Source organism: Poecilia mexicana, unplaced genomic scaffold, assembly GCF_051168715.1.
Source record: "Poecilia mexicana isolate PSO_F unplaced genomic scaffold, ASM5116871v1 scaffold_3, whole genome shotgun sequence".
Taxonomy (NCBI): Eukaryota; Metazoa; Chordata; class Actinopteri; order Cyprinodontiformes; family Poeciliidae; genus Poecilia; species Poecilia mexicana.
Genome location: NW_028263372.1, coordinates 695,418 through 711,312, shown reverse-complemented (window position 1 = coordinate 711,312; position 15,895 = coordinate 695,418). Strand labels below are relative to the sequence as shown.

General features: G+C 39.6%; 2 protein-coding genes across 2 annotated transcripts in view; one reads left to right on the top strand and one right to left on the bottom strand.

The window, feature by feature from the left end:
• The window catches only part of LOC106930661 (uncharacterized), a 43,985-nt gene extending 36,656 nt beyond the window's left edge, over positions 1 to 7,329 (top strand). The window contains exons 39-48 of the mRNA XM_088004012.1: positions 1,629 to 1,660; positions 1,746 to 1,914; positions 2,541 to 2,636; positions 3,136 to 3,176; positions 3,978 to 4,193; positions 4,315 to 4,416; positions 4,608 to 4,736; positions 6,263 to 6,302; positions 6,432 to 6,552; positions 6,995 to 7,329. Coding sequence (XP_087860138.1) covers positions 1,629 to 1,660; positions 1,746 to 1,914; positions 2,541 to 2,636; positions 3,136 to 3,176; positions 3,978 to 4,193; positions 4,315 to 4,416; positions 4,608 to 4,736; positions 6,263 to 6,302; positions 6,432 to 6,552; positions 6,995 to 7,196 — 1,148 coding nt within the window. The 3' untranslated portion in view covers positions 7,197 to 7,329. The remainder of the gene's footprint in view (positions 1 to 1,628; positions 1,661 to 1,745; positions 1,915 to 2,540; positions 2,637 to 3,135; positions 3,177 to 3,977; positions 4,194 to 4,314; positions 4,417 to 4,607; positions 4,737 to 6,262; positions 6,303 to 6,431; positions 6,553 to 6,994) is intronic.
• A 1,170-nt stretch (positions 7,330 to 8,499) lies between these two features.
• On the bottom strand, positions 8,500 to 15,123 carry LOC106930662 (toll-interacting protein). The gene is made up of 6 exons (XM_015008347.2): positions 14,911 to 15,123; positions 12,632 to 12,784; positions 12,189 to 12,371; positions 11,017 to 11,169; positions 9,580 to 9,664; positions 8,500 to 9,447 (listed from the first exon to the last, which is right to left on the bottom strand). Exons 1-6 carry the CDS (start codon positions 14,941 to 14,943, stop codon positions 9,224 to 9,226), a joined length of 831 nt encoding a protein of 276 aa, XP_014863833.1. The 5' UTR covers positions 14,944 to 15,123; the 3' UTR covers positions 8,500 to 9,223.
• Positions 15,124 to 15,895: the final 772 nt, after the last annotated feature.

Sequence of the window (15,895 nt, the reverse complement as noted above, 5' to 3'; positions counted from 1 at the left end):
TAAAACACTTGTTTATACAACTTACTTTATGATGTTGTAAAGGACTTTGTTTTTATGCTTTTTTATGCACAAGGTTTTTATGAAGCACTTTGAACTCCCTTGCTGCTGAAATGTGCTCTATAAAGAAACTTGATTGATTGATAGACAGACAGACAGACAGACAGACAGACAGACAGACAGACAGACAGACAGACAGACAGACAGACAGACAGACAGACAGACAGACAGACAGATAGATAGATAGATAGATAGATAGATAGATAGATAGATAGATAGATAGATAGATAGATAGATAGATAGATAGATAGATAGATAGATAGATAGATAGTGTTGAGAATGAAAATCTCAATTGATGAATCATAATTTGTATTGACACACGGAGCATAAAATCAGCCAAGAAAAGCATTCAGACTTTACTTATTTTATTAACTTTCAGCGCTGAAAGGAGACACTTTACCATTACATCCGAGAAGAGTTTCTAAAAAGTCTGTGCAGCGTCTGAGGAGAAGGACGAGGCTAGCTGATTATATGAACTGAAGACACTCCCTGAAATCACACCATGTCTCTGTGGCCTGATAAGTTTCTGTTTCTCGTGAGAAATGGACCTTAGTGTCTAACAGAATCAAAAATGTAACTCTTTACTATGGGCCCTTTGTCTAACAGCATGTGACTCTTTCTCGGCCTTGGTAAAGCATCTCAACAATAGATAGATAGATAGATAGATAGATAGATAGATAGATAGATAGATAGATAGATAGATAGATAGATAGATAGATAGATAGATAGATAGATAGATAGATAGATAGATAGATAGATAGATAGATAGATAGATAGTGTTGAGAATGAAAATCTCAATTGATGAATCATAATTTGTATTGACACACGGAGCATAAAATCAGCCAAGAAAAGCATTCAGACTTTACTTATTTTATTAACTTTCAGCGCTGAAAGGAGACGCTTTACCATTACATCCGAGAAGAGTTTCTAAAAAAGTCTGTGCAGCGTCTGAGGAGAAGGACGAGGCTAGCTGATTAAATGAACTGAAGACACTCCCTGAAATCACACCATGTCTCTGTGGCCTGATAAGTTTCTGTTTCTCGTGAGAAATGGACCTTAGTGTCTAACAGAATCAAAAATGTAACTCTTTACTATGGGCCCTTTGTCTAACAGCATGTGACTCTTTCTCGGCCTTGGTAAAGCATCTCAACAATAGATAGATAGATAGATAGATAGATAGATAGATAGATAGATAGATAGATAGATAGATAGATAGATAGATAGATAGATAGATAGATAGATAGATAGATAGATAGATAGATAGATAGATAGATAGATAGATAGATAGATAGATAGATAGATAGATAGATAGATAGATAGATAGATTCCCTACCAGTTGAAATGCTGGTAATAGCTGTAGAAAATAGAGCTGAGAACACATTTTGTTGAAGTTACTGACATATTTCAGAGTTTTGAAGAAATGAGCCAGTCAATGGAGCTCAGTCACATATACTCCCCAGTTATTTTACTGGATTCCTCAGACCTGGACCCTGCCCTCACACCAAATAAAGCAGCAAATTATTTGTTAATCATAAATACTCTCTGTTCCCCTTTCTGTGGTTTGATTACAGACTGTGTTGGACCAGATGGAAGACCCAAACAGGTGAAAACTGCGCCCAACACACATCTACATGTACTCCATTAAATCATAACCAGTAGGTCTAAACTAGCTCATCTGTACCCACCAGCCAGGGGAAACATGGACCAGTGAATGCAGCAACTGTGAGTGTGACCAGGACTCCATGAGTGTTCGCTGTGAGCCGGTGATCTGTCCTGAGGTCCAGAAGCCCAACTGCAGTGAGCCCGGCCAGCAGCTGACCAACACAACCCAAGGCTGTTGCACCACGCAGACCTGTGGTCAGTTATGTTACATGATATCATGTAAACACATCGCTGCTAACTGAACCTGGTAACCGATAAATAAGGCTGTAAGCTTAAGCTTCCATTAATAAAAATTATTGTCTATAATAGAATCAATGATCACCTAAAACAGAGTTAATACTTAGTTAACTCCAAAATTATTCAAGATTTAGGTTCAATTTAATCATTTTGTTTTTACTGATAAGTTTTTTTTTCTGACTGGATGTGATATTACTATTTTTGCAACAGCACAGCCAGAGTCCAGACGTAAACAGGGAGTCTGTGAAGAGATGAGGATGATATGAAGACCTGACTCATGTCTGTGTCCTGTTATCAGGAGTTTAAAATGCTAAATAACCTAATCTCTTTTCACTGTGTAGCCGTTGTGACCTCAATGATAAACTCTGATAATGATCCTGATGTTCTTTATGTTTTTGAGTTTGGTGCTGCTGTGAGCAGCTGATTGGTTGATGTTCTGAGCTCAGACTTCCTGGACAAGGTCCAGCAATAAGAGCAAACAATACAAATCAAAACTTCAGAACTTCTGCTTTGATTCTTGTTATTTGTGATGACAAAGTTTAATGCAGTTTTATAGCAACATGTGTTGCCACTGCCTCCAACAGAATGCAACCTGAACCTGTGTGCTGGTCCTGTGGCCTGCCCTCTGGGCTTCCAGCTTCATGTGTCCAACAGGAACTGCTGCCCGTCCTACGAGTGTGGTGAGTGGCTCCAGTCTGGACCAGTTACTGCATCGGTTCTGGATGCCAGGAGAGGATTTACCTCCTGAGTTAAAACACAACAAAAAAGTCCAACATAATGAAAGATTTGACGAAGTAGGCAGCCCCGTTCTCCCTACAGTCTAACTACCTCCTGCTTTTCTTAACTTCCCTTATTAATAACAGTGAAATGTGCAGTGTATCTTCTATGTATTCAATGTTTGATTTAAATCAGTTTACAACCTGCTAACGATCTGATTCTTCACATGTTAAACCACAGAACTGATGCAACTAATTCATATTGAGGAAAGTAATTAAACAGCTATGGTTTTTCATAAACTGTAGATTAAATAAGTATAAGAAGAACTTTGTTTAACATCAATGAGTGAATTCATATAGTCGTTTTAAGTACAGATTTCTGTTCACTTGAAATAGAGCTGGATCATTTATTTTACATAATAACCATATTAAAACCCAACTTGTCTCCTTTCTGTCTCTGTAGTTCCTAAAGGTGTGTGTGTCTATGACATGACTGAGTTCAAGGTGAGGAAACTAAGCTTATTGAATGATTATGCCAGACTGTTTAGTTTGCTATCAAAGGATTTATTTTCCCTATTAAAACCTGACATGTTCTGTTCTGTTCATAACCATAATAGGTATTTTCTTTTATTTCATCTTTACCACAAAAGAATGATGTACAGTGTCTCAGTCATGTCCACATCCACTCCTGCTGGCCTGTTTGGTTAGTTCATTTAGGATCCACATTGAGCCATTGCTGCTACTCTTCTTACAGTGGTTCCATCACTTCATTACATCACTAAAACAATTATTAGGAATTGAATAAACACAAGATTAAAAGACACAGAAGACAAAAAAGCTGCCTCACTTCTCAGCCTGTGACATGGTCACAACTAAAACGTTGTAATCTGAACTTTCGATTGAGATGATTTGGATCCTAAGGTTGTTTAAGTCAACAATTCTTGAAAATAGATTTTTTTCCACTGAAAACCAGAAAAATGTCTTGTTATTAGTGAAAAAAATCAGCCAGTGAAACTATTTTATCTATATTCAAACATTATTGATGTTTATTTATCTTGGTAAAAAGTTACTTCTTAGTTATTTGTGTCTTATTTCATGTATTTTACTTATTTGCACTAGAAACTAGAAGAAAACACTTTGTAAATTTTGTGTTTTTGCTGTAGCATCCAATATCTTTTTACATTTTTTGGACTTTACCTGTCAGACTATTCTAGCTCAGTCACTGTAAAAAGAAGCAAATCTCTGGAAGAGCTTCTTTAGAGTTTAACGCCTGAGGAAAGTAACTAAAACTGTGTGGCTTTACAGCCTGGTGCCAAGATACCAACACTGCAGACAGTAACAGAAGCTCCACTGGAGGCGTCAGGAGATGCAGCGCCACCAGGGACAGGAGGAGATGGACAGGAGGAGTCTTTCATTCCTGCAGCCTGCCAAGAGTGTTACTGCGGCCTCAACACACACCCCACCACCAAACTCAATGTCATCACATGCAGACCTGTTGTCTGCCACACAAACTGCTCTGAAGTAAGAGAATTCACAGAACATCACTCAGGATGCTGTTGCACACATAATGAAAGTGGATCTGGTACCAATCAAACTCCTACAGGTTACCATGGATATATTCATTTTGTCTGTCTGTCTGCAGGGGTTTGAGTATCAGCCTGCAGCAGGTCAGTGCTGTGGTTCATGTGTACAGAAAAGCTGCATTCTCACCACTTCTGGGAACAACACAGTCCACATCATTGAGGTCAGTCAACATACTGTGTTTATGTGTTGTGAAAATAAGAGTTGACATATTAATCACAGCAGTATGAAGCTATGTAGCCTTTAGCAGTACAGAGCAGATCTTTCATTCCTGACTTTACTATACATGCTGTGTGTGTTTTAAACACGTTCAGGCCTGCTGCTTTTAGCTGACTGCTCTTCATTTCTGCTCAGGTCAACAACACGTTTGTCCTACCTGGTGATAAGTGTGTGCAATACACATGTGAGGAGATCAACGGACAGAGTGTGATGAAGGAAACAAGGACCAGTTGTCCTCCTTTCAACCCCCTGAACTGTGAACCTGTGAGTTCCTCAAATGTAGACAAAAATGTGGACATCAATCTTCCTAAACTCTCATGTTTGATCACATTTGAAACTATGGTAAGATGGTGGCAAAGGAAGAAAAAGACAAAAATCTTGTTCAACAAAAGAAAACTTGGACTGATGGATTCCTTGCTGTAGACACAAAAAGACATACACAACATCTCACACTGTTTGGGACACTGAGTGTGTATGCTCATGCAGTATTTATTTACATGACTTTCAGTTAGCAGTTGGCATTGCCACTAAAGTTTGTGTGAGAGAATCATCACTTTTCCTTCTATTCTAGAACCTCAAACAACTTAATATTAGGTGATTCTTCAATGTTTCTTGTCAGTCATCTCAGAAAATGAAACAGTCATTTTACAGAAATTTATTATAGAGTAAAGAATTTCAAGCTTTTACTTTTTGCATTTTTAGTGGATGACAGGTAAAACAAAAATCTGTTTCATAAAATCAAAATATCACATTACATCAAACAAAGCAGATGTTTTAAGCACAAATGCCAAGTCTGTACATTTCTATGCACTCAATACTTGATTGTTCCTCTGGCATGAATTACTGCTTCAATGCAGCGTGACATGGAGGCTGTTGGAGCCTATTAAGAATTAGATAAATTTATTCATTGCTAAATTAATTTCCACAGATTTAATGACAAATTAATGGTAGCTCAATTTTGTATATTTAATTATGTATGTATTTAATTGTTCTTTTTAGACCCTCCTCCTTGTCAGTCAGGCTCGGGCAGTGATTAACAGGCAGAAACAGCTGTTGGGGCTGAGCTGATTGTTTGGTGAAGGAGTGAGGAATGAAATGATTTTTGTTCCGCAAATTAAGTTTTTTGTTGAAGTCAACTCGGAGATTACTTTTTGTTATGTTTGTAAGTAAAAGAAACCTTTTGGAAACAGGAAAGAGTCTCCGCGAGTGCTTTATTTGTTTTGAGCGAGTCGAAACCCTCCTCCTGGACTGCTCTGGCATTTTTGTGTTTTTTGGATATTTTGAAATGCGAGAGTGGACGTAACAGAGGCCATCAGCCTGTGTAGGTAATGTAGGCTCAGCATGTTCTAGCAAACTGAGGAAGATGATAAACCAGCAACACCTTTCATAACTGACCCAAACTGACCGGCTCATTGGAGGAGTTAAACTTCCAGAACTTTCCAATCACTTTATGGTAATACTGCAGATCACGCACTACAATCCCAAGGTCAGATATTTTAACATTAACCAACTCAGTGTGCTGCAGAATAGTGAAGTGGAAGTGAAAGGATTTTAATGTGTAAAATAAAAAAAAGTCTTGCATGCATTCATGTTCAGCTTCTTTTACTCTTGAGCCCTTAAAACCTGAATCATGGATCACCACAAAGCACAGTGATTGCTGTATTATGCAGTAGTGTTAATGCTTTTTCAAGAGACTGTGAATTTGCTAAACTCAACCAGATGGACATTAACTTCCCACCGCTTCCATAAAGCTCTGCTGCTCTCTGCTAACCCGCCTTGTTGTCCTGCAGGGAACTGAGACGACCGATGCCTCTGGCTGCTGCACAACCTGTAAGTTTCCACATCCTGCATGGAGGCATGAGCTGCAGCACAGAACACACAACATACAACACACAACACATAGCACAGGAACACACAGCACACAACACATGGTGTATGACGAGCTGTGGTGTGTTCCAGGTCGGCTCCAGAGTGTCTGCCAGGTGGAGAGTCAGCAGATCATAGTTGAGGTGAACCACTGTGTCAGTGCTGCGCCAGTCAATGTTACATCATGTGTGGGACACTGCAGGAGCTCATCTATGTAAGAATGTTTGGCAATATTTCTGGAGTTCCTAATCTTACACTGATGCATAGAAGATGTTAGGCATGAAAACAGAGAAATGTTTTGTAAATACCTTAACGTAAAATAAGGATAACTGCAGTTAGTTTGTGACTCCAATCTATGAATGGAAGGATTTTACATTGTATCTTGCAGAACCTGGATAACCAGACTTAACTGTTGAGTTTGCATTTTATTTGCATGTCTAAATGTATTTGTCATTTGTCAGCAAACTGAAATACTCTATACCCCTATCATGTCAAAATTTGTGAAAAATCTTTTTACTAAACATCTATTCACATTCAAATGCTAAATTTAGTCTAAAGAATAAGTTTGGGGGAAGAGGAGCCATTTTAAATGGAGAACAGGTAGAAACCATGCAGTTAGAGGCTGACGCTGTCATTGTCTGTGTGGATTTCTGCAGGTACTCAGCTGCAGCAAACTCCATGATGCATCAATGTGAGTGTTGCCATGAAGCCACAACCAGCATGAAGCAGGTGGAGCTGACCTGTGCTGACGGCTCCACGCTGCAGCACAGCTACAGCCAGGTGGAAAGCTGCCGCTGCAGGATGGAGACATGCTCAGCGGGCGCCACAACCAGAGCCCAGCACCGCAGGAGGCGCTGATCTGCTCCTCATTCATACCAGGGAACAACTTTTTCACACTTTATAGCACAATATGCTCTTCTTCAGAGTCTGTTAGAATTAAACTATGTCTGTATTTCTCACTGATAAGAAATAAAATATGTCTGCAAAATGATGTTTTGTATGCAGAACCTTTGTGACACATGGGGAACATTACTGAATGAAAACACAGTGAAGATTGGAGGAGCTCAGGCCCCTCTGGAGGGGAGGGGCATCGCTACAGGCTGATGTAGCTAAACAATCTAAATAAAATGTGTGAACCAGAAATTCAGCACACTGATTTATAGCTAAAATGAAACAAAGAAATTTTTAAAATAGTTTTATTGAAGTGAGAAGCTGTTGTTGTATGCAGATGACTGTTCACATAATCACAGTGGTTGTAAATACATATAATTAGATGGTGTCTTTATTTGCATCAGCAGCATGTTGCATCAGCTGTCCTTTCTTACATAAACAAAGACAGATTACGTTTACACAAATCATATGGAATCATATGAAGCATTCAAACATTTTACATCACTTTTAAGACAGACACAGACCAGTAGATAGATATATTTAACATAATAAAAATATATAACTTCATTTAAAGTGTAGCTTCCTTTTTCTAATATACTAAGATACTCAGAAATCAGATACAACTACATTCATTCGCTCTCGGTTTTCCACAAGGAAAATCGAGAGTGGCAGAGATACCAGCGGCTTAGAGCCCGGTGCAGCTTGTACTTATAGTGAGGTTCACTATAGTCCGGAAAATATGATAGTAACCATGTTATATATCTAGTCAGTTTAGTTTCAAAACTGACAATCCAGTTTTGAAACTAAACTAGCTATGAGAGTTGCTTATACTTTGACTAGTTTCCCAATACTCAGATCAGTAAACTCAGTGGCTTCTTTCAAAGGCCAGCTAAAAATTTAGATCTGCTTTTACTTAAATTTGTTTTGTGTATTTATTTTGTTGAAGCTCTTTGTGGTTTTTATCTTGAAAGGTGCTATAAAAGTAAAAAGTTTACTTTGATCCAGCAACTAAAATTGATCTCTACTTGTACAAAGATGTTCTGTTGCCTGCAAAATCTCATCTCAAAAAGTCAGAACTACACCTTTAAAATCCTGGAGATTGTTTAACAGGTGCTGCTACATGGGTACTGGTATCCATGTATCCTTGTGTCCGTGGTGTGTGTTGTTGTGTGTCAGTCTTGTCAGACTGTGTTCAGTTCTATATGAAACTGATGAAGATAAAACTAATGATTGCTTCAACTTGAAATGAACAAAGAAAAACTTCAAAGTATTTTGGCCTCAGAAGCTTTATTGGCAAGCTAATCATGGAACAAAGCAACATAGTCACGCCGCACTTCAGACACCAAGGTTCATTAACAAGCCACTGCACAGACACTTTTAGATTTTATATCAAAATAACTTTAAAATACTTTTCTTAGTGTTTTTTAAAGTTACATCTAAGACAGTTGTGTAATATTTCATAATTTCCTTATGATGGATAATTTACCCCAAATTTTGTATTGTATAGATTTCTATATAATTTATAGATTTTTCATATAGCTAACATTTTATGGCTAAATGTGAAGGAGGAGCTGTACAACACAGAGACACAAACACTATTCAGCTAAAAATGCCAAAACAACCGGCAGATTGACTTGATCAGTGCAAATCGAACCCTGAAGTCGGCAAACCTTCAACAACTCAAACCAAACATCTACACACTCCACTGCCGAGTCCAACCTGTACACACCTGGCTGCTCCTATCAATGCAGCAACTCAGAGTGTGTATCTACACACACTCTTCTAGGCTAACTGAACTGAGAGGAAACGGACCTCTGACCAGCAGCCGGTGGATCAATCTCAGGGTTAAAGTTCTTTGGGAGAACTGAGTGTACATGTGGAAAGCTGCAGTAGTCTCTCTGTGGGCGATAGCTGACTGGTCATGGCCTCCCTGCTGCATCATGCATGTATCTGTTGGAATGTCTGCTGCCCGCTGCGCTCTGCTGCAGCTGCAGCTACAGCTCCTCGGTCATCTGCAGGAGGGAGTTGATGGCGGCGTCCTTGTTGCCCTGCTGCGCCTCCAGCACCGTGCGGACCACCTCCTTGTCCAGGTTGGGAAACATGTCCTGAAGAGCCTGCAGATCCTCCTCGCTGCACACCGGGCCCTGGCCCCCCATAGCCGGCATGCTGCTTGGTACGGCCATGGGCACCACACCCTGATTATAGACTCCTGGCACCCCTTAGAATACCAGACAGACAGTGAGACAGCAGTCATTGTGTGTGTGTGTGTGTGTGTGTGTGTGTGTGTGTGTGTGTGTGTGCGTGCGTGTGTGTGTGTGTGTGCGCGCGCGTGCGTGCGTGTGTGTTTTACCTGCAATAGGCACATAGCCTACTCCTTCCTGATAGACAGAAGGCATTAGAACGACAGGCTGGGTCATCATTGCTGCTGGTAGGGACTGGAATAAAGAGACGATTACCATTAGAACAGATGGTTGCTATGGATACTTGTGATACTCATTGTAATGAACTTGTTCAGCTTTCTCACTCAATCTAAGCTTCATTATGTGGAAATAATGCAAGGCTGGTCTTTAGGCAGCAGCTTCTATTGGGTTTATGTCTATGCACCATCAGGGGAAGGAGTTATGACTTTATCACAGCAGCAAAACACAAACATCTGGAGTATCTAGAGTGACGTGTCACCGTTGGGTCTTTCCTCGACGAGTTAGCACCGAGTGTGGGATTAGAAAATATCTATCACTATAGAAATGTGATGATCAATATCAATAAAAATATGTCCAATAGAATGTTCAATAATTTTACTGAACTCTGATCCAGAATCACACGGCATTCTGGGAGATACACGTAAAGGAAAGGGTCACTCTTTTTTTTACCTAGCAACAACCTGAATCTGCTGTGCAGCAGATTCACCACTGTGATCCCCTGAAGCCCCTGAAGCCCCCAGTAACAGTGTTACTGGCATTAAACAACACTTAATACAGTGGGGGGTGGGGGGCAGAGTAAAGCCTGGTGATCTACCAGGCTTATAACACACTGAGGGAAACCCGGGAACCTGCAGTTACCTCAACTAAAACTTTTATTTAAGTCCCACCACTAATACTGACAACACTGTTGACTCAGTTTACCTGAGATCTTACAGAAACATTCATAGACTAGAAATATGATTTGGCCAAAGATCTGAGCTGAAACATTCTGACTGTAACCATGGGAGCAGCAACTGCAACAACAGCAATTCATAAAACTGTCTAAAATCGAAACACTTTACCATGAAATATCAATGATGTCACAAAGTTTCCTGGAGTTCTAGTTAGTTAACCTATAGTATTGTTAGAGTAAATCTGTAGAACAGCAGGTATGTGTTTTATTCATCATTCAGTCAGATTTATAACAGACATGGAAATCATTCAGAATATCAACCAAGGCTTCAGACTTCTGACTATTACAGTTTCCTAAAATCCGATCCCAAGTTAGTAGAAACAACAGTTAGTGCGTTACCTAAACATGCCTCCATCTCTAATACACACACACACACACACACACACACACACACACACACACACACACACACACACACACACACACACACACACGCACACACACACACACACACACACACACACACACCTGTCACTACTGCTGATCTAGTTTAGATTTCATTTTAATTTCTGGAGAAGTTGGAAATAAAACTGTTGGCGTGGTTCACCTGTAACACTAACATCTTTATTTCATCATGTTGGATTACAAAATGTGTGTCAGTTGTTAGACTGTGTGTGCATGCGATTGCACTCACAGCAAATGACATGACCAGGTTAATCATGCCCTCCTTGTCGTCTCCCTGCCTCCCACTGAGGCTGAACCACTCGTCCACCACGTTCCCGTCCCTCAGGCCCTCAGGAATGGTGACATGTGTCCAGGCGATCCTGTCATCCATGGAGAACGCTCTCTGCACACATACACACACACACAAAGAAACAAATATAAACTCAGACCAGTTCAGCCAATTTAGGATCTTTTCACTAGAACACACAGCTCCCATTTCAAATATTTATTCATATTTTCGAAGACAGATATTAAATAAATTCTGAAAACATAAACTTGAACTGTTTTATTTATTTAAACTGAATTTATTTGTTCAGTGTCCACGTACAAGTTCCAGTTTCATCTCTGTACTTTAAGGTTTAGTTTATTGTTGGTTATTTTTCATCAATCCTTGGTTAATATTTGGATTGTATCGATGATTAACAATATACCACAGACCTAGACTGTCTAGACTCCAGATCAATAAATTAGAGATCTAATTTATTGTGCAGTGATCCACTTTTTTCAGTTTTGATACCTGAGGTGTAGTATCAGACGATACAGAAAATCAGCTGAATTGAGTTCAAACATTTTTTTATCTACTGATGTGCTGCACCAGTACAGCACACTTAAATACACCAATAGATTCACAGGATTTGTCAAACATGTAAAAACAAGATAACTTTAATTTGTTCAGTCAGTGAAATAAGCAATATAACAGCAAATATAAAATGAATAATAAGGAAACTAAAATTAATAAAAACATTTTGTTGACTGTCTTGGTCAAACAATAAACATAAACTGCAACAAACCTTTTTTTAAATTGTTCAGAGAGGGCAATTAGGCATTCTAAATATAATATCAAATAAAGCATGATGTCACCAATACCTGATCCAGAATTGTTTTTCAATTTTGGGACAGATTCAGATATTAATATCGGATTAGTGCATCGCTACAATAAAATCAACACAAAATATTTTCTTCAGGTAGATATTTTAAAAAATCAAGTAGTATTCATATAATCCAGGACTCCACAAAGCAGGAGTGCTCCTCTCTCCTCTTGCTAGCTCCACATTTGTGAAAAAAGATTACATTTATAGGACTTTAGTTTGTCTTACAGGTGTGGATGCTCAGCTGTGGCCCCTGCTGGACAAAGCTCCTCACCTCATCAAAGATCTCCAGGTAGAAGGAGTCTACCCCTGGTGGTACCGTACACTGGATCACTTTGTTCCAACGTGGGTTCTTTGCTCCATTATGAGCAGTCGGGGTCTCGTAGACCGCATAGCCCAGTCTGATCCTGCAGTACGGATCCATCCGGGTCATCCCGTAGTTTTTAGCTAGCTTTGCCTGCACAGGTAAACACATAGCAGCGATAGTAAGGAAGTAAATACAAGCTGGCTCCAATAATTTCAAACTGTATAATGGAGTAAGTGTGTCCAATGGATGGGAGAAAAAGGGTTCAAATCTATGATAAGGACATAACGCAAAACACTTTCATACATATGTTCAGCCTAATAAATGCAATTTACATGAAGAATAACAAATTGCAGAGTCATTAACATACCCAGCTAAATACACTAAGTTGCCGCTTGAACAGTCCATCTTACCTGGACTACAGTGATGCTAAGTCGGCCCACGGTGTTCACCGAGCCTCCGTACTGCAGCTGGCGGGCCGTGTGGGCGTCCAGCTGGACCTGCTGCTGCTGCTGCTGGGTGGGAGCGATCCGCAGGAAGTCCTGCGGCAGCTCCCCAATGTACACCTGGAAACACGACACACTGCTGAGGACGAGGCAAGGCCGCCACCAAACATGACTAACAAGAAGGTCTGGCACCAGAACTAATTCTGCTGGTTGATAAATTGTCCCAAAAATTATTGCAATTTATGCCCCAGTCGATTTATTGGATTCAATTTCCTTCATTTTGGGAGATTGGTGATCAGCTGATACTTACATGTGAAGCCAATCTTATCTCCAATCTTATTTACAGCAGCAAAAGTCTAAGAATCAACCACTGTCCTCTGCTCTCCCTTGAGAGCAGAGGACACTGGTCCTCTGCTTTCATTACTGACATCACAAGGTCATGTCCGTCACCCCACTGTTGCAAAGTCAGCAACTTTCTTGCTGTATTTAAAAACATTTCAATAAAAAAATGTATATAATTGGCTAAAATCAAAATCACCAGGTTAGGCTTTATAAAGATCTGTAATCGGCAATCGCCCATAAAAGCAGTGCATGCCTAGTGCAATAAATAACATTTATATAATTTTAATATAATATAATGGTAATGACATTACAAATACACCCTCTGGTGTTAGTTGTTGGCCAGTACAACAGTCCCTTAGTCACTTCACATTGTTAGGAAAGTTTTCCTAGCCTGCTGCAATTACTCTGTTGCGTTAAGCTGCTTGTCAACAACAATTTTACAGCCTATTACATAGGGATGCTCAGATATAAAAATTCAATCAATATTGATAGCCAATATTAATACTGCTGTTATGCACTTTCTCTATTTTCAATTAAATCTTAGAATTTAGATTATTTAGTTAATTTTTATTTGCTTATTTTCTAGTTGATTTATAATTAGAATTTTTGTTTAATTTTTTATTTAGAATAAGTTCTTTGGTTAGGAATTCACTTAATTAATTAATTTCAGTTGGGATGTGGGTGTTTCACTGTATAAACAGGTAGGCTTTAGGTAACTTATTATGCACATGGGTGGCCATAAGTTTTTGTTTTTTTTAACCAGTCTATGGAATCAGTCTACCAGTCTCAGTCATCAGTTGTCAGTCTGTCAGTCAGTCAGAGAACAGGTGCAGGAATCAGAGCAGGAGAGTAGCAGAATCCTGCGAAGCCTGTAACTTTTTGTCTGAACAGTGAAATAAAACAAACAAAGAACTACATTTTGACTTTTTGGACTGTGTAAGCCAGAATCCACAATGACTAACCACGATGATAGGTGACTATTTGAGTTGGATTTACCTTTTCTTTTGATCACCTTTAATTCTTGAGTTTTTTTATTTTTGAGTTTGAGTTTTCAACAAATAGTCACTACATGGGTGATAATGGACATTTACCAATATCATACTGATTATATTCCTTACACTTATGACGCTGTAAAAGAGATCACACCGACTTCATTCTCTGCTTCAGTTGAATACTCCATAAACTTGCACTGCATCACACTTCCATGTTTTCCAAACAAGATTCTAAATTAAATTTGCAGCATGTCTGCTGGTAAATGGAAATTTAAATGATGCATCATGTTGGGTTGAACTTGCAGGGAGGGGGCGCTGAATGTTGTTTGCCCAGCCCAGGGCACCGCACAGGCTAGGACCGCCCATGCCTGAGTCATCTGGAAGATACGTCAACAGCTCTTTAATGTATTTTATCCTGATTTTAACTTATGTTTAGCACATACACTAGTCTGAATCTGTTGTCAGCGAGGAAACGCAGTCATTAAAGAATCTGAGCGCGGCTCAGCCTGAAGAACTCCTCAATCATTGAGGTTAAAAACAAAAAGCAGACATGATACGATCTGATGAATCCCTAAATGTGGTAGAAGAAAATCATTTGTCGGTGTGTCTGTGTGTCATGATGTGACCGCAGCAGCTCAGATCTGAGAGGGAACTGAATAGAGAAATGAGAAGCTGTCCAAGATGCGGAAAACATTCAACAAGAAGATGAAGCTAGCCCCGACAGGACAGAGGCTAGCTGACCAACAGCTAACTAGAGGGTAATTAGACGATAAATCCGAGTATACGAGTCTGTCAGAGGCTGAGGCTGAGCTGGGAGCCCGGCTGGCTGGCTGTCTGTCAGTGAGAGACAGAAATCAGGACACAAGTTGCGCCAAGCTGTCAGTCAGTCCTGGAGTTAACGCAGTCCGTTACCTGTCCCCGCTGGGTGCTGATGGTAGTCGCCATGTCGTTCCTTCAAGAACTGGGCTCAGACACTGTCGAGTCGTGACGCTTCTTGAAACAATTAAAAAAGTCCTTAGTGACTCATTAAAAACAACCGAGCTTCTGTTTTTGGGCTGAAACTGACTCCGGAAATGTCTTGCTATTGAAGATAATGGTGCAGTGCTGCCCCCAGTGTACGGCGGTCTGCTTCCTGCTTGTTCTCGCTTTGTAGCGCAGTACCGCCGCTAACCAGGAGAGGGGGCCAGAATCAACCATTTTCCCCAGTCAAAAATGCAAAACAAAACAAATTTACTAAGTTTGTCTCCTGTATCTCTACAAAATACTTACCTCCTCCTTTTCAATGCAATTTGTAAGATGCTACTTTTATTTACTTTTAAAAACTGATAGAAAACATTTCTTATTAAACATCCTCTTTCTATGGTGTATTCCGTATATTCCTAACAATTTAGAATAACTTGCGTAAGTTTTTAATAAATCTTGTTTGGTTACCAAGCAATCACACCATATCTACCACTTTCAGAGCCTGCATTGCCAGAGCATCTACTGCTTCATGCCTGTATTCCCATCTGAGAAGGGATCCACATAAATCTCACAATTGGATGTTTCATTCCATTAAGTTTTTATGTTCAGAATTCCAGCAAACCTCTGGGGGAAGGTTGTGGAAAGAAACCCAGAACCTTTGGGTAATACAGTTCAAAAGCAATGACTGAGGAAATGTATGTTTGATTTTGAGGACATTAATAAATAAGTTGTCATTTAGCAAATAAAAATAATTTTGGTAATTCTAACTGACCCAAAACAAGAAAGGGTAGGTCTGATTTCACTTCAGACTGTGGAAAAAAAATGGACATGTCATTATGCAGTGGTCATAAATGTCAAGTTTCAACTGATTGTCATTGACCCAATTGTCATTGTCGGGTCCTTGAGATAGATATGAACATAAAGCTTGTTCATA